General features: G+C 32.7%; 1 protein-coding gene across 8 annotated transcripts in view; it reads left to right on the forward strand.

The window, feature by feature from the left end:
* EPS8 (EGFR pathway substrate 8, signaling adaptor) overlaps window positions 1-18,200 on the forward strand; it is a 242,441-nt gene that overhangs the window by 183,414 nt on the left and 40,827 nt on the right. For all 8 annotated transcript variants that reach the window (XM_074194367.1, XM_074194360.1, XM_074194361.1 and 5 more), the window contains 5 exons: window positions 1,494-1,567; window positions 3,464-3,590; window positions 7,241-7,329; window positions 9,175-9,249; window positions 14,429-14,577. In XM_074194367.1, the coding sequence (XP_074050468.1) occupies window positions 1,494-1,567; window positions 3,464-3,590; window positions 7,241-7,329; window positions 9,175-9,249; window positions 14,429-14,577 (514 nt within the window). The remainder of the gene's footprint in view (window positions 1-1,493; window positions 1,568-3,463; window positions 3,591-7,240; window positions 7,330-9,174; window positions 9,250-14,428; window positions 14,578-18,200) is intronic.

Raw genomic sequence — 18,200 nt, forward strand, 5'->3', positions numbered from 1 at the left:
GTAGTAGAACATTCTGAGCAAGGGAGAATTAAAAGTAACTCAAAAGAAATATGAAATATATAAGTTTAAAGTAAATACACCTTTCTTACCTGAACTCTTTGTGGCTGACCTGTGGTAGAGTATTCTGAGTTCCTTTTGGTCTGATGAACCACAGTAGGATACACTGTAATTTGTCTCAAAGATACTGATGTCATTTTGGTCTTCTTTGATAATGAATGACAGAATCAGCCATACCTATACCCTCTGAGTACAAACTCTTCAACTATATTCAACCCTTAAACTATCATAAGAGAAATATAATACTCAAGAATTACAAATTTTTCTTCCCTTGTAGGGTCATGTACAACTTAATGTTCTTGACTGATGTTTGTTTTTCCCCACTTCCTGTTTATTTTTTTATACATCTCTTGAATCTTGTATTTGAAGATCCAGTTCCTGTTCAGTTCTGGTGTTTTTATCAGGAAATTTTGGAAGTCCTCTATTTCATTTTTTCCCCTGATTGAATATGCTGGATTTTGCAGGGTAGTTAATTCTTGTTTGTTATCTAGGGTTCTTCGATCTCTGAAATATCATATTCTAGGTTCTCTGATCCTTTTATATTTAAGTTAATAAGTCCTATGTAATTCTGATTTCCTTTTATTTTAATTGCTTCTTTTTGGCTGTTTGTAGTATTTTTCTCCTTTATTTGAGAATTTTGGAATTTGGCTATGAGAGTGATTGGAGTATTTTTCCTAGATCTCTTTCTGGAGATTTCTTTGTATTCTTTCAAGGGAAATTTTGTCTTCTTGATCTAATATGTTTAGACTAATAATGTTTTCCCTGATAATTTCTTGAAAGATATTTTTCAGATTCTTTTTTTTCTTTTGGTCAAGGTTTTCTGTTAGACCAAGAATTCATAAATTATTTCTCCCGGGTCTATTTTCTAGGTTATTTACATTTCCTAAAAGGTACTTTATGTTTTCTTCAATTTTGTTGTTGATTTTGTTTGGTGGAATCTTGGTGTTAGTGATGCATTAGTTTCTAGTTGTCCAGTTCTAATTTTTAGGATTTTATTTTCTTCAGTTAGCTTTTGTATTTCCTTTTCAGTTGGATAGCTTTACTTTTTTGCTGAGTAACATTCCCTTTCCAGTTGATCAAATTGAGTTTTAATTGAGTTACATTCCTTTTTCCAGTTGATCAATTTTATTTTTGAAAAAGCTGCATTGTTTTTCCAGTTTCTTATTTTTAAAGGAGTTGATTTATTTGGTGAATTTTTCATAATTTTCCAGCATGGCTTTCATTTCTTTTTTTCCATTTTTCTTCTTCTTCTCTTCTTTGGTTTTTAAATTCTTTTTAAAGCAGTTCTGTGTCTGCACAGAGGCTTCCTTTAATATTGTGTAGGGAAAAACTCTGGGAAAATCTTCAGGATGCCATCTTCTGCTTTCATTTTAATTTACATAGACTAGTACCTCCTAAGACTATTCATTAAAGCTTTTAATCTATTTCCTCTATAGTTGAAAAACCCAGGCATTATCATGAACATGAGGAAACAGCTGAGATGACTGCAGCCAGAATTGACAGGGATGTTGTAAGTAGAAACAGTAAACTTTGGGATACTGGTTTTGAAGATGATTTAAAGGAATAATTTTATGAAAAGGAGTGCATTCCTCTTTTAGATAGTTATTCTATATATTCTATATTAAAGTTGTTCTTTGTTCTTGTTCTGACCCTGTGATTTCATTGGCATAGGGAGTTCCTGGTGTGGAACCAGATGACCAATTTACCTTTAACTGATTTCCTTAGAGATGTGCTTGTGGCATTGCCCATGATCACCAAGTGAATAATATTTTATTTTAATTTTTTAAGAAAGATTTTATATATTTTGAATTTTACAATTTTCCCCCTAATCTTGCTTCCCTCCTCCCACCCCCCACAGAAGGTAGTCTGTTAGTCCTTACATTGTTTCCATGATATACATTGATCTAAGTTGAATGTGATGAGAGAGAAATCATATCCTTAAGGAACAAAAATGAAGTATAAAAGATAGCAAAATTACATAATGAGATAATTATTTTTTAAAAATTAAAAGTAGTAGTCTTTGGTCTTTGTTCAAACTCCACAATTCTTTCTCTGGATATAGATGGTGTTCTCCATCTCAGAAACTCCCAAATTGTACCTGATTATTGCACTGATGGAATGAGCAAGTCCATTAAAGTTGATCATCACCCCCATGTTTCTGTTAGGGTGTACAATATTCATTTGGTTCTGCTCATCTCACTCAGCATCAGTTCATGCAAATCCCTCCAGGCTTCCCTGAATTCCCATCCCTCCTGGTTTCTAATAGAACAATAATGTTCCCTCACATATACATATACATATACATATATGTATATGTATATGTATATATCACATTTTGTTAAGCCATTCCACAGTTGAAGGATATTCACTTAATTTCCATGAATAATATTTTAGAGGCAGTTCTTTGGACCCTGATCTTCATGACCCCAAAGCCAGTCTTTATCTTTTTGCCCAGATCTTGCTACAATGGACATGTACTAAAATATTAGATCACATGACACAAATTTATGAGAAATTTTAGATGGATAATGTATAGTATCTGGTTTTTCTTTATTCCCTAGCTTTGTAAATTGCAATCTTGTTTAGTATCAAAACTAGTTTAGAATTGTTTTTTTATGACCTTTAATATGACTTCTTATTGAAAAGCAATTTTAAAATGCCTGAAAAATGAAAGCATAATTTCTAATAGTGCAATTTGGTATTTTACCATAATCCACATATGTGAAATTGCAACATGGTGTGATATTAATGCAGTATATTTTCTGTGTCTCATATATAGGAAATGTCCTAAAACTTAGTTAAAAAGAAACTTTGTAATTTTCTAACTAAATTTTAAAGCCAACTACATATACATGAAAGAAAAACAAAATAGTAGATTTGATATGACAGCCAAAGAAATTTATCATAGTTTTCACATCTTTAAAATATATCACTAAATCATTTTCCCACATAGTAACTCTGTAATGCCTATTATTGTAGTTCAAGTGTCATAATTTTTTAAGTTGTCATAATATTGAATATCTCTTTCATTCTAAGAAATAATACCTCACATAATTTTCACAGTAATACTTGTTGAGAAACAGGTTAGTGTTAAAAACAAGTGGTTTCATTTTGAATGAATGCACACACACACACACACACACATACACACACACACAAAAACACTAGATAAATTGGAGATAATTGGGTGGAAACCTAATTGACTAGGTGCTGTAAAAACTTTTCATGATATCATTTGGAACCAGGAATAGAAAAACTTGAGAAATATTTTAATGTCAAATTTCCATCTGACATATGAATTTAGTTCTCTTTCCTACAATTCATGACAATTTTGAATTTATGCAAATAAAATTTTATAGCTTGATGTATGGTAATTTTAATTATTTTTAAATTTCTCTTCTTTTAGCAAATATTAAATCATATTTTGGATGATATTGAAATTTTTATCACCAAACTTCAAAAAGCAGCTGAGGCATTTTCTGAGCTTTCTAAACGAAAAAAGACTAAGAAGAGTAAAAAGAAAAGTCCCGGGGGTAAGTTGAATTTTATTAGTTTTTAAAATTCATTAAAAATTCCAAATTGAATATTGGATAGGGAGAATAGTTCTGAGGTTTCATCATAACATATGAGAAGACATTCAGATAAATAAATGTTTGTTGATGATTTTTGAGCCTCTAGATATAATAGGAATGGATTGGGATGGATACTGCAAAGAGTAGATACTTATACTTACATAATTTCAAATTAGGAGAGTTAATATGGTGCTGTAGTCTAGTCAGCAAAATTGCAAAAAAAAAAATTAAATAGGGGCAGCTAGGGGGTGCAGTGGATATAGCACCGGCCTCCAAGTCAGGAGTACCTGGATTCAAATCCGGTCTCAGACACTTAATAATTACCTAGCTGTGTGGCCTTGGGCAAGCCACTTAACTCCATTTGCCTTGCAAAAACCTAAAAACAAACAAACAAACAAAAATTAAATAGTAGTTTTACACATTTTAATGTAATAAAAAGAGTCCTCATATCCACTTAAGTTCTAGGCATACCTTGCATCATCTCTAATACCAAAGCTCAGCTTTATGGGGAAGAGAGAGAAGAGTCTTCATTCTGGTAAAGGCACAGTACTCAAACTGGCCAGAAATTGCAGCAGAATATTGTAGAAAGATTCTTAACATTATGAAAAAGGGACAAACCATGGTCATAAAACTAAGATTTGTCCTAGTGAATAAAACAGGAGCTGAGAAAAATGAACTAGGGAACAACACTGGAAAAGGAGTATTTGAGTCAGGTTTGAGGAGCGGGACCTATTTGGAAATAGGAAGATATTGAATGAGAAAGAAATTTTAGCTGTGGATCTTTCTGATATTTTTGGCAACAATTTCCCTGATGAACACTTTGAAGGAGATTAGCCCCTGACTCATCTTGTCCTCTCTTGGGCCTCAATGCCTTTATCCTAGTGGTCCCACTTGTTCATCCTTTATTTTTAGAGAAGATAGACCAGTCTTCATTCATTCATGACCTGGATTTGTCACTCAAATTTGCAGTTTTACTCTTCCCTCCAGAGTCCTTACATGTCCTGTGGCAAGACAAACGTAAAGAAAACTGGCTTTCAGTAGCCCGGGATGCAGTGGATAACTTGGCATCTTTGATGATTCTCTAAGCTCTAAGTCTTCCACAGCACTTTTTCAGATGCCTTCAAAGTCATTGGAACAAATTGTTCTCATCCACACATTCCACAGGAGGACATCTTCACTGGTTGGGATAGACATTCCCCTAACTCACTTATAGGTTTGAGGCTGTCAGTTGCTCTCTTAATTGTTACACCAAGGACGAGTAAGACATAGTAAAGAAAATTCTGGGAATTTTTGGTTCCAAATCCATGGAGCACATGATCATTTTATTCACCTGGAAGGATCATTTAGATTTTGATTTGAACTAGTACTTAAGTGAAACTAGGGATTGAAGACTTAAAAGACTTATAGTTCAGTTTGGGTGAAGATACTGTGCATTCAACTGCTGTTCAATGAAAGTGAGCAGAAGGCTCAGCTAACAATTTCTGGTCTGAGATGAGCATTTGGTACAGAAAAATAGTGGTTCTTGCTATACAAATCATATATATAAACAAGCCTAAAAGATTCAGGAGCAAACTGAAGCACTGAAAATAAACTATATGTAAAATCCAGAAAAACTGAAAGAGGAAATAAGGCAAAAATATATAAAGGAAATCAGAAAAAATTAAAGGGTGAGTTGAAACAGAAAGAAAAGAAAGAAGTTTGGAGGGATCTTATAGAAAAAGCAGTTTTCTATGCAGATAAGCAAAAAAAACACCAGAGTTCAGTTTGTGAGACAGATTGTTTTCTTTGTAAACTTCCTTAATTTTTGGGAGCAGGCTTGTGTCATCATTAAAAATATGTTTAAGGATTAAGGAACTTCGTAAAATTATCTTGTTTCTGTTACTCTTATAGCTTCTTTCTCTGTTAACTAGGTGAAAAATCAGTCATCACAGGTCTGTATAACCACTTATGTCTTCAAAAATAAAAATAGTTGCAAAACTTTTATCATCAAAATACCTTAATATTTATTTATATTTTAATATGAAAATAAAGGGAGAAATTCTTGTCCTGTGAAAATTCAGAACAAAATTCTGTCTTCTGAACTATAAATTTTTGCTCCAAGATCTAGAGGAAGACAAAAGCAATCCAGGGTACAGCTTGTAATAGAATTTGTTTATTTCTCCATTTCCTCCTCTAGAAAGGAAATACTTTCACTGAAATTGTAGATCTTGTATTTCAATTGTTATATCAATGGACATATAATAGTCCATACATCACATTTGTGTAGAGCATTAAGGATTGTAGAACACTTTATGAAGTGTTTAATATCTCATTTGAATTTTTCAACAACCCTGAGGAAAGATACTAGTATCCTCCTCATTTTACCTGAGGAAACTAGGGATGAAAGAAATTAAGTGACTTTCTCAGGATCACAGGTCTAATATGTGTCCAAGAGAGAACATTCCTGTCTCTAAGTTTGACATTCTGCCCATTCTAACAACTTGCTATCAATTCCACATTGGACATTAAGCCCCTTTCATTCATTTCAGTCAAATGACATTGGGGGAGAAAAAACATGAAATCCTATTATATTCATAGTTATGCCTTCTAAACATATCCATAGGTTTTCTGATTCATAATGATCCATTCTTTCTCATTACCTATTCATGGAAATTGTCAGAATTTTGTGTCATTAATTGTTATGTCACTAGTAATGACAATGACAGTTTATTTCTCTAACCCTTTAACATTTACGGTCTTTCCTCACAGCAACCCTTTAAAATAATATTGCAGGTATTTCTCCTGCTTTATAGAGGAGAAAATTGAGATTCATAAAGAACACCTGGTTTTTCCTATTGTCATGAAAATACTTAGTATCAGCCTGTATCTCTCCTGATTTCAAGTCCAATGCTCTTTTTTAGTATACCGTATCTCCTCTTCCATTAAATGACTATCTATTTGAGGTTTCAGATTTCAATCTGCTTTGAACAGATCACATTCAGAATATAATGTGGTATAAGTGAAATGCCAACTACCTGTCAACCCACATATAGTGAAAAACTCTGACTCAATAAATGAGACAATGTGGCTTAACATGTTCATTTCATTCAACTAGATGAACTGCAAGATCTGAATTAAATTTGACATTTCTTGTTATAAATGAATGAATAAACAAATGAAAATAGTTCTTAAAAAGGATGAATATGGTGAATAGAACCAAATCTAATTGGAAACTAAAAAAATTAAATGAACAGATATGCTTGGTTCAAAGGCCAAATTTTAAAACAATAAAAACTACATTGAAAATTATAATATTAAACATGTAAATGTGTAGCTGAAATATGTGGTATATTATTTATAAGAGATAAAAGACAGTAAAATTCCATATTGATGAAACTATGGAAAAGAAACAAATTATTTATATAAAATAAACATCTTTGCAAAACAATAGCAATGTATCTAATTATATTGTGTTGCAAACATGGGAACTTCTCTTTCATGGAATTATGACAAACATACTGAAAGAAGGTATAGCTACTAGGTTTTAGATGAAATATATGCTGAGAATTAAAGTCTTTTTGGATTGTATTTCCAATTAATTTCTGGAATTTCCTCCATATTTATTTCACTAGAGGGTGTGTTAACACTCCGAGCAAAATTACCACCTCCTGATGAATTTTTTGACTGCTTCCAAAAATTTAAGCATGGATTTAACCTTCTGGTAAGTGGAAAGACATTTATGTATCCAGTACAAATAAGAGAAAAGAGGAACATTGTGCATTCATTAACTTGGTGAATAAAATTTTTGAAAGTTCTGCCAGTTAGATGTTTTACATATTTGTACAAACTTCTGTGTTTTCATGTTTGATCTCCCCTACTGGATGTAAGCTCTCTTGATTTGTATTCTGTCCTTGAATCCCAAATACCTCTTATTGTTCTCTGTATATAATAAAAATTTGTTAGACTGTGATCTAATTGGATAGGGAGGATAGTTCTTAATGCCTAATCCCATTCTTAAATTGAATATTGGATAGGGAGAATAGTTTTTGATGACTAATTCCATTTTTAAATTGAACATAATCTTAAATAAGAAGGTCAGCAAAGCAAAAAAGAGTGCTAATTATATTCAATTTAAGAATGGGATTAACCATCAAGAACTATTCTCCCTATCCAATTAGATCCAGTCTAACAAATTTTGATAACATACAGAGAACAATAAGAGGTACTTGGGATTCAAAGACAAAACAAAACAAGGGAGTTTACATCCAGTAGGGGAGATCAAACATGAAAACACATAAGTTTATACATCATTATTCAATGAAGTCAAGAACACAATGGAATTGCACAAAAGTTAAGTTATAAAGGAAATTACAGCTTCTAGGATATAGGGGTGAAAAAAGAATGCATTGCAGGTACAATCTTTAAAGACATGTAGCAAGAATTTGGATTTTGAGTTTGAAGAACAAGTGGTCCAGTTTGACTGGAACATGGAATTCATGAAAGTGAGTAATATAAAATAAGCATGGAAGTTCATATGGAGCCATATTATGAGAAATTTGAATGTTATTGAAAGTAACCTTAGAAAAAGTAGTCTCAGTTGAGTAATGCAATCAGAAGCCAAATTATAAGACCTTGGTTGAGAAGTTAATAAATGAAGAAGAAAGAGAAGCAATGAAATAACAATGAGATTTTTTATGACTTTATGAAAGGGAGGAAAGTAAAAACATTCCAGCCTGGAGGGAGGGAGGAATAAAGGGAGAGAGAGACAGAGAGAATTAAAGAAGGTTAGTTCCCATTGATAAAAAGCATATATATTAAAGAAGTTAGCCTTGGAAAAAAGTGCCAATTCTTTATTAGAAAATACAGCAAAGAGAAGGGGAATGGAAGATGACTTTGGGAGGTGAAGGCTTGAGGTGTGGGATAGGGAGAAGAGGATGCTCATGAGAGATGGCTTATATTTTCTCTATAAAACAAAATGAGTTCAAAACATAATTCATTGTCTTCCCCATTATTGTAGAGTGCAACACAATCCCCATAAACCCAAAGACTTACAACTGAGAAGTCATTCTGGACTTTTCATTATTTCTTACCCATGCACTTTCCTCCTCCCCTCATATTCAAGCTAGTACCAAGACCAGCTTTGCAAATTAGCTCAAATATACCCTGCTGTATCCTCTGATACTTCCTCTGCTCTAGTACATCTTGAACACCAGAGCCTGGAGTCCAAGTCTCTTGTCTTCTGTAGGATTCACAACGGTAGATCTTCTTCTATGGCAATTTCATGGTCATGGAAGTTTATAGACAAAGCAGAGTATCAGTAGACTCCAGTTTGATGGGGTTGTATATGTGGAAGACCCAGGCCAAGCCTAAAGCATCAACTTGTGCTGGCTACCAAAGAAGGCAAAACTTCAGCTACTGTGATGTTATTCAAAGTGGTGTTTGCTTTCGCTCTACCAAGTCACCAATGTATTATTCTCTATTAATGCTGTTCTATATCTTTATTTATTGAGTAACTCTCCTCTGCTCTTTGGTATGGAATTTGAAAAAAATTGTTTTCTTGTTTCAGGCAAAATTGAAATCTCACATCCAGAATCCTAGTGCTGCAGATTTGGTTCATTTTTTGTATACGCCATTAAACATGGTAAGTGATTTTCCCCAAATCACTTAAATCATTGTAAAACCGGTAATCTTTGGTAACATGTAAAAAAAAAATTTAACATTCATTTTTAACACTTTGAATTACAAATTCAAACTTCTATCTACCCCTCTCATCCTTGAGAAAGTAAATAATTTGACATAGGTTAAAAATGTATAATCATTACAAAACATTTCCATAACACCTATATTGTGAAATAAAATAGATATTCCCCCCAAATAAAGAAACCTCAAGAAAAATAAAGTCAAAAAAGTATGATTCAATCTTGTATTCAGAAACTATCAACTCTGTCTGGGGATGAATAGCATTCATTATCTTAAGTCCTTCAGAATTCTCTTGAATCACAGCAGTGGTGAGGAAAGCTAAGTCATTCACACTTGATCATCCTACAATATTGCTGTTACTTTATATAAAATATATTTCCCTTTGTATCTGTTCTTCTAAGACTTTCCAGGTTATACTGTGAGCATCCTGCTCATCATTTCTTATAGTATTCCATCATAATTACATGCCACGATTGCCCCAAATCACTCAAATCATTGTAAAACTAGGAAACTTATACATGTAAAAACAAATTTTAACATTCATTTTCACTCTATGAATTACAAATTCTGCTATAAATATCCTTATACATATAGATCCTTTTTTTCTTCCTATTTTCCTTCTTTTTTGAAATACAAGCCTAGTGGTGACAATGCTAGGTCAAAGGATATACACAATTTTATAGCCCTTTGGGTATAAGAGTTAGGAGTCTTGATGCCTGGTTCACTCCCTACTACTTTGTCCCATACCCCACTTCATTTTACCTACTCCAAAATAATTAAAGAATCTAATTTAAATATATTTTTTCTAAACAGCTAATGTGGATTTAATGTGTTGGAAATTTTTCTTAGAGGACTGAAAATTCTGTCAGTTTATCAATATATGTAAATCAAATAATTTAAGTGGGGTGTTATGTGCTGTACTATTCTGCTTCACAATGAGGATTAAATTTACTAATTTATATTAAAAAGAAAAAATATAACTTGATAAATATATTTCAGTGAATGTATAAGGATTCTAGAAGTAAAAACAACCCATTTTAGCCCACTAAAATGAACTAATGAGGGGCGGCTAGGTGGTGTAGTGGATAAAGCACCAGCCTTGGAGTCAGGAGTACCTGGGTTCAAATCTGGTCTCAGACACTTAATAATTACCTAGCTGTGTGGGCTTGGGCAAGCCACTTAACCCCATTTGCCTTGCAAAAACCTAAAACAAAACAAAACACAATGAACTAATGATTGTTAGCAACGTTTTTAGCTCTGAAATACAATTATTTGGTCAATTCAATGCACATTTATAAGTGCTTATTATATGTGAGAGACACTGAGATCAAATCCTGCTCTCTATAGCATTTTCAGTTGGGATGTCAGGGAAAGACTTCATAGATTCCTGGGGAATGTAGTACTCATGTGTCTAGAAAGAAGGGAAGGACTTCAACAAAATGGGGACATAGCAGAGAGCATGTGCAAAGGCAAAGAAGCAAAATGAGAATGGAGAACAGGAAGCTGTACTTTATGACTGGAGAGTTGAGCATATGAAATATGAGTTGTGGGTTTGTTTTTCTCACAACCGATTTAATTGATATAGTGGACACTGAGTGAAAATTTTTCTTCTGCCTAGGTCGATTGTCATTTAATCTTGCAAATTAGCTCTCAGAGAGTTGTCACTCTAAATATGAGATCAGGTTTGGAAAAAAATTGAAGACCAGAAGATGGAAAACCTTGCAGATCAGGATTCTGAATTTATGTTTTGAAAGCAAAGCTTTTCTTGAGAAGAGAGAAAGACAAAGGAGAATTTTTGGGGCATCTGTATAAAAGACAGTATATGAGACAAGAAAATTGATAGGATAATATTAACCCAAATGAGAGGAAATGAGAACCTTAAGACTTGTGGTTACAGTGAGAGTAGAAAGATGGGAATAGATCCAAGAGATACTGAAAAAAAGGAATATCAAATGCTTTATTTCTCAGAATAAAACCGTTTAATATTATTGCTTTTTATAGTTTATAATAATTGTACTTGAATAATAAATAGAATCAAGACATAAAACTTCTTCTGTTTTTCCAAGTAGAACAAAAGAGTTTGTTAAATAAAATATGAAATATACTTTATTAGTTTGCACAAACAGGAAACTCATAAACCCAATCAGATAATGACAAAAGTTAGGCAATGCCAGGTTAGAGGATTAAAAATACTATATTATATCACTTTATAAGTGGCTCCAGCATCAAAATTTAAGTGAGAGCATTGCTATAAATAAAATAATTCCTACCATTATAACTACTACTGCCAGTAGAATCAAATGTAATATCACAATTAAGAAAATATATTATTGAAGTAATTTTTTAAAAATAAAATTATTTTTATACATTTGAAAGTATCTCTGTCTTCACTTCTGTACTATCTCTTCTCTGAACTGTGGCATGGAATCTATAAAAAAAATTATGTAACATGGAATACTATTGTAGTATGAAACATTTATTTTCTATTTCCCGTATGTTTTTTCTACAACTTCTACAGAAAACTGAAAGATGCATTTATTTATGTTTTTGTAGAATGATACTATAAGTTATATGTAAAAAGTCACAACCATGTTATTTTTAGCCAAAGTTCATGTACCAAAACAAATGTAAAACATTGTCATCCTTGCTCCTTCTGAAGAAAATGACTCCTTAATAGCTTCTTTAAAAAAAGTACTCTAAGTTTAATTAGCTACTGATTACACTATATTAACTTTTCATACTATGTTAATATGTTGTTATTTTATATTCTTTTATTTGTTGAATTATTTTGTATATTGTACCACAGCAATTTCCCAATATATCCTCTACTTCCACCCCATTGAATCTTCTGTTTAAGAATATGTTCAACATTCCAACCCTATAGGGATATTCCAAAGGAATAATATTTCATTATCTCTTCTCTGAGACAAAGATTTGTCATTATAATTAACAAATAATTTTGGGTGCCTTTTAGTGTTGTTTTCATTTACATTATAATAATTGTATATGGCGCTTTACTAGTTATCTTCTTACCACTAGGCATCCAGCCTGTCATTTCTTTTTCCTATGAATTCCTACTATTTTACATTTCTTATAGTACAGTAGTATTCCATATAAAGCAGTCAGTTGAATGATTGTTTTCAGCTTTTCATTGCCACCAGAAATTCCACTAAGAATTTTTGGCAGTGAGGCAGCTTGGTTGCACAGTGGATAGGGCACTGGCCCTGGAGTCAGGAGTACCTGAGTTCAAATCCAGCCTCAGACACTTAATAATTACCTGTGTGGCCTTGGGAAAGCTACTTAACCTCATTTACCTCGCAAAAAATCTTTAAAAAAAGAATTTTTGGCAGCTAGTCAATCAATAAACATATATGCCAATTATTGGGAGCTCACATTCTAATGGAGAAGGCATCAGGCAAATATACTCAGGATATATAATCTTGTAATCTCAGAAAATTACTATCCTAGAAGAAGACTGAGAAATCTCTTGCAGAAAATAAGATTTGAACTGACTATTGAAGGAAACAAAAGAAACCAGAAAGTGGAGGAGAGAAGAAAATTCATTCTTGGCATAGGTACAATCTGTGAAAAAAGCATGTGGGTAGGAGGCAAGATAAAGGACCATTTTAAAGTGCTTTTTCAGTGCCAGACACTGTACCAAGTGCTGGAGATAGAAATGCAGTCAAAAAGAAAGACTGACCTTGACTTCAAGGAGTTTACATTCTAAGGGAGAAAGCCAACATGAAAAAGCTAACTGAAAGTGTGAGATGGACAGCAGAGGGGGCGGGGGGTGGGGCTGGCAGAGATGGGAGGAAGGAGGTAGCAAGCAGAATGAGCAAGAAGATGAAGTGTTGTATGCCAATAATAAATTCAAAGTACATCATAAAATCTGTGTGAGGTAGTAAAATTGTACAAAGATTGGAAAAGTAGGAAAAGTTTGGGTTGTGAAAGCCAGCAGAGGAATTTATATTTGATCCTAGAGGTAATATGGACCCACTGGAGCTTACTGAATTGTGGGAGGTCAGGGCAGGGAATTGACATGGTCAGTCCTTTACTTAAAATGCAAATCTTGTTGGGGGATTATTGGAGGATAGTCTGGAATAGGGAAAGACTTGAGGCAAAGAGGAATCTCATGATAAAACAATGAACTAATTGGTGCAAATAATGAATCCTATAGTCTTGTGTGTTCAAGTTAGCAATATTTGAAGTTACAGTAGTGTAAAAAAATAGTTATTGATTGAATATGTAGTGGGAAAGTGGGGAAAATATGACCATAATTCATTATTTCTGCTAATCAGTACACATGTGGTTCAGACATGAGACTGAGTACTTGAACAAGGTGGTGATTGCCAGGTGAAGAACACACATAGCAATAACATTCTTTAAGATAACAGAATTTTTAAAAACATCAAAAGAGAGTAATAAAATGCATATTTGTGGCTTGAGATTCAACACTCAACAGAGAAAATTATCTAAAGTTGAGGAAATCAAATTAATCCAGTTTTATCTGATCAAGGTCAAACTCTGAATCAACCTAATGTCAGTAGTATCATGGCCAAAGATGAGTACTTGTTACAAATAATTTTCATGTTCTTTACTACCACTAAAATTTATTCTCTATCTGGAGTTATTCCAGTATTGAGCTTTCCTTTTTAATTCATGATCCAATATATATTTTTTAAAAATCTCTGAATACTTAAGAAATAATTGTCAGAAGGTATTCTTGTTTCTATCCTGTGATAGTTGATAGACATTTTAAAAAGAATTATTATAGAAGGTTTCCCCATTTCTTTTGCTGTTGCCCATCTTAATCCATCAGGATTGGCAAGAAAAGGAGAAGGGGTTCAAGATAGTTTCCGATACAGACTGTTAAAGCATAAGCACAAGTCAGTGATTTTGTACCTTTTACCTTGTGTATTTTTGTTGCAAAGAGAAAAATCCAGCTACTCTCACCATGACCTTTATTTCTCTTTCTAGCAATTGTTTTAATTCTACATCTAAACAAGATCATATTGAAGACTATAGAGTATGAAGAAATAGTGCATTGATTTTTTTATTGATTTTTCTAGGCTTCTGCAATGAAAACTTTTAACCTGAAAAGCAAATTCTTTTTCTTTTAGGTGGTACAGGCAACTGGAGGTCCTGAACTCGCCAATACAGTACTCAGCCCTCTGTTGACCAAGGATGCAATTGATTTCTTAAATCAGACTGTCAATGTTGAGGAGAGGCAACTATGGATGTCATTGGGAGAAACATGGATTAAACCTAGGTAAAGAACTATGTAAATTTAACATTTAAAATAAGTAAGGTTTTAAGATAACCATTGTGATATAGCCAATTCACAAAAATAATTATATTACATTCCAATGGTTCTGTCATATCATTTTTGTGGAACTTTGTGATCCTAAAAATACTTCAAAGTTATTCTTTCCAATGTTATGGTAACCCCAGATTCAAATTTTCCAAATGCAATTATAGCCCCCAGATTTTACATGTGTTTTCCTTTATTTTTAATAGATGACTGGCTGTTTAATTTCCCATCAAATATGTCCTGGTTGATAATCTATTCTGCCACTTATCATTAGAACTATGCTACAGTGCACTCATATCTAAAGTGCATCACTCTAATTCTCTTTCTGTCACTTCTGGAAGTTTATGAATTTCAGTTATGTCACCTTGTGGAAAGAATATTCATGTGTAAATGATGGATTTTTTTGTGTCAGAAATCATTTGGAATTATTTAACATTCTGTAATTTTACAACAACCCCACAAAAATATACATCTTGTGCTCTTCTTACTAATCAATGAATTCTGTACCCAGAAAGAAATAAGATTCAAAAGTATTTCAAAATATTTATAATAGCACTTCATGATAGCTAAAAACTAGTAACAAAAGCAGAAATCCATTGGTTGGGAAATAGCTGAAAAAATGCTGTGGTTTATGGATACAATGGAATATTACTATGTAGAAAGAAATAATAGTAATAATTCAGTGAGACATGGGAAGATTTATATGAAATAATGCAAGATGAATATGAGCAAAGAGATCACTAAAAAAACTGACCTCTGAACAGGTGGGAAAAAAGAAGATATTAAAACACATTGTATTTTTTCTTTAAGACATAAAAATAAGGGTCTTCCTTTCCAATTGGTGGATTGTATATCTTGTCAGATATAGTTTTTGTATTAGCTATTTATGCTTTACTTTTATCTTAATTACATGTAAGGATTTAGTCTAGAGGATCAGAAGAAGAGAGGTATTTCCAAAAAAAATCACTTAAGATGGAAAAACACAAAGATGTTAAATTTATTTTCAAAAATTATCTATTCCCTTTTATTCTTTTTTCTTCTAAGATTTCCTCAAAACAGTTCATGTTATAAAGATTTCACAAAGATGAGAAACTAGTCATGCATACTGGTAATTATATATATAATTACCAGTATGGTAAACATATATATATATATATATATGTTTACCATTAAGAAGCAGTCCTGTTCACTGTCTTTCCAAATATCAAATACAGTCTCCTTCAAAATAGCTAAAAAATACCAATTCATTTTTCCTGAATGTTTTTAGTCTCATCCAATTGTTATTAACAATATTATTACTTAAATACCATGTTTATTTTCTCATCAATAAGTGATATTTTCAGTTTAATTCTGGTACTTCTGAGAAGATTAAAATAGATTTCATAGGAATGCTGTCAGATCCTTTCCATTTTTCATATATTTTGTGGTAAACCTTCCAGTTATATCTATTAATTCACTTGAGATACTGGAATACTTGAGTCTCTTATCAGGCATCTTTCCTTTTCCTCCCACTCCTGTTTATAATTTTTTGAATATTACTACTTCTTATTTTCCATTATCTCCCTCCATAAAGTTTTAGAGATGGGTTTTTTTCTAAAGTATTGACTTTGGCTGTCATATCTTTTCATCTGGAAAAGAAATCAAATATTTTTTACTTGAAATAGTTTCCGTGCTCTTCTGGTTTCCCTAAGTCTGGTCAAGACATTAGTTAAACTTCTGCAGGAAATGAAGACAATTATACTAAAAGTTTTTGTCCTTTTCTTCTTTTTTTGAAGAGGTAAGGTAGAATAAATGTATTTACTGATGTCATTGTCTTAAAGTGATACTTCTTTTGGTTTGTATTGATTTTCATTTTTGCTATAACTAATCAGTTTAAAGGCTGTTTCAAAAAATGACTCAGAGTAACCAATCATTTCCTATCTTTTATGGTAGAATAATTTTCATTTTTGTGATATTATTTTGTTTATAGTTCACTGTAGTGCATCAATCTTCAAATGTGCTATTGTCTATTGAAAAGATCTGTGGGTTTTATTAAATTATCCAACATTGGGGCAGCTAGGTGGCTCAGCGGATAAAGCACCGGCCCTGGAGTCAGGAGTACCTGGGTTCAAATCCGGTCTCAGACACTTAATAATTACCTAGCCGTGTGGCCTTGGGCAAGCCACTTAACCCCATTGCCTTGCAAAAACCTAAAAAAATTATCCAAAATTCACAACGTGCAATAAGAAACAATAATAACAACAAATTATTATGAATCTTGGGCTTCTTTAAAGTGTCATTATTTCCAGGAAAGAGACATTGAAAGTCCCAATCTACTCCAGTAATCCTGTCAAAATGGGATGATGATTTTAGGGCAGTGATCTTTTGGGTTAAGATAAATAGATGAACAGGAGAAATGTTGTAAAGATAAAACCTATAAGACTTGGTAATTTATCAGACATGGATCAAAAGATAGAGCAGAGATTTGATGAAGATTATTCTAAAGTGGAAAATGATAGATGTTGTTTAGTTTATTAATGATAGATGTTGTTTAGTTGATTAGTTATATCTCACTCTTCCTTACTCCTTTTGGGGTTTTCTTGGCAAAGATGCTGGACTGGTTTGCCATTTCCTTCTCCAGTTCATTTTACAATAACTAAACCAAACAGAGTGAAATGGCTTGCCCAGGACACATACCTAGTAAATGTCTGAGACCAGATTTGAACTCACATTTTCTTGGCTCTAGACCCAGTGCTGTAATTCTTAACTACTTTCCAATAATATGATTTACTGTTGTTCAGTCATTTCAGTACTGTCTTACTCTTTATGACACGATGTGGGAATTTCTTGGCAAAGATATGAAGCAGTCTGCCATTTCTTTCTACAACTCATTTTTACAGAAGAGGATGCAGACAAACAGGATTAAGTCACTTGACAAGAGTCAACTAGTTAAGTGTCTGATTCTGAAATTGAACTTAGATCCTCCTGACTCTAGAGTGAACATTCTATCCATTGTACCACCTAACAGCCCCTGAGGTGGAAAATAGTTTAGATTTATTTTATTTAACCCAGAAGGCAGAAGTAGGAACAGAGGAAGAACCTTTAAAAGAAACAAACTTAGACTTCATGTAAGAAGAAGCTGTTTAACAATTTGAACTATATAAAATTGGAATAGACTGTCTCATGGGTTCTCCCTTACTTCTAATAAAGGCTGTAGGACCACTTTGTAAATACATGGAATGGGATATTCCTTTCAAATACTGGTTAGACAAAGTAGCTACTGAAAAATCTTAGAGCTTTGAACTGAATTTGATTCTGAAAAACCTAAAAGTCTAGGATGAGTACAAGTAGTGATTGAGCCATGTACTGTGGAAGAGAAAGGCGGAGTTGGGAAATTATTAGCTGAATAATGAAGATGATACCTGAATATAAAGAATAGATTCTGGACCAGGGCTTAAAATATAGGAATAAGGAAATCTTATCCAGGAATGGAATGTACCTGGATTGATAATTATACATTTACCTAGTATATTATCAATCTATTCTAATTGTCTTTTTTTCAGGTTTTTGCAAGGCAAATGGGGTTAAGTGGCTTGCCCAAG

Source organism: Macrotis lagotis, chromosome 7 (assembly GCF_037893015.1).
Source record: "Macrotis lagotis isolate mMagLag1 chromosome 7, bilby.v1.9.chrom.fasta, whole genome shotgun sequence".
NCBI lineage: Eukaryota > Metazoa > Chordata > Mammalia > Peramelemorphia > Peramelidae > Macrotis > Macrotis lagotis.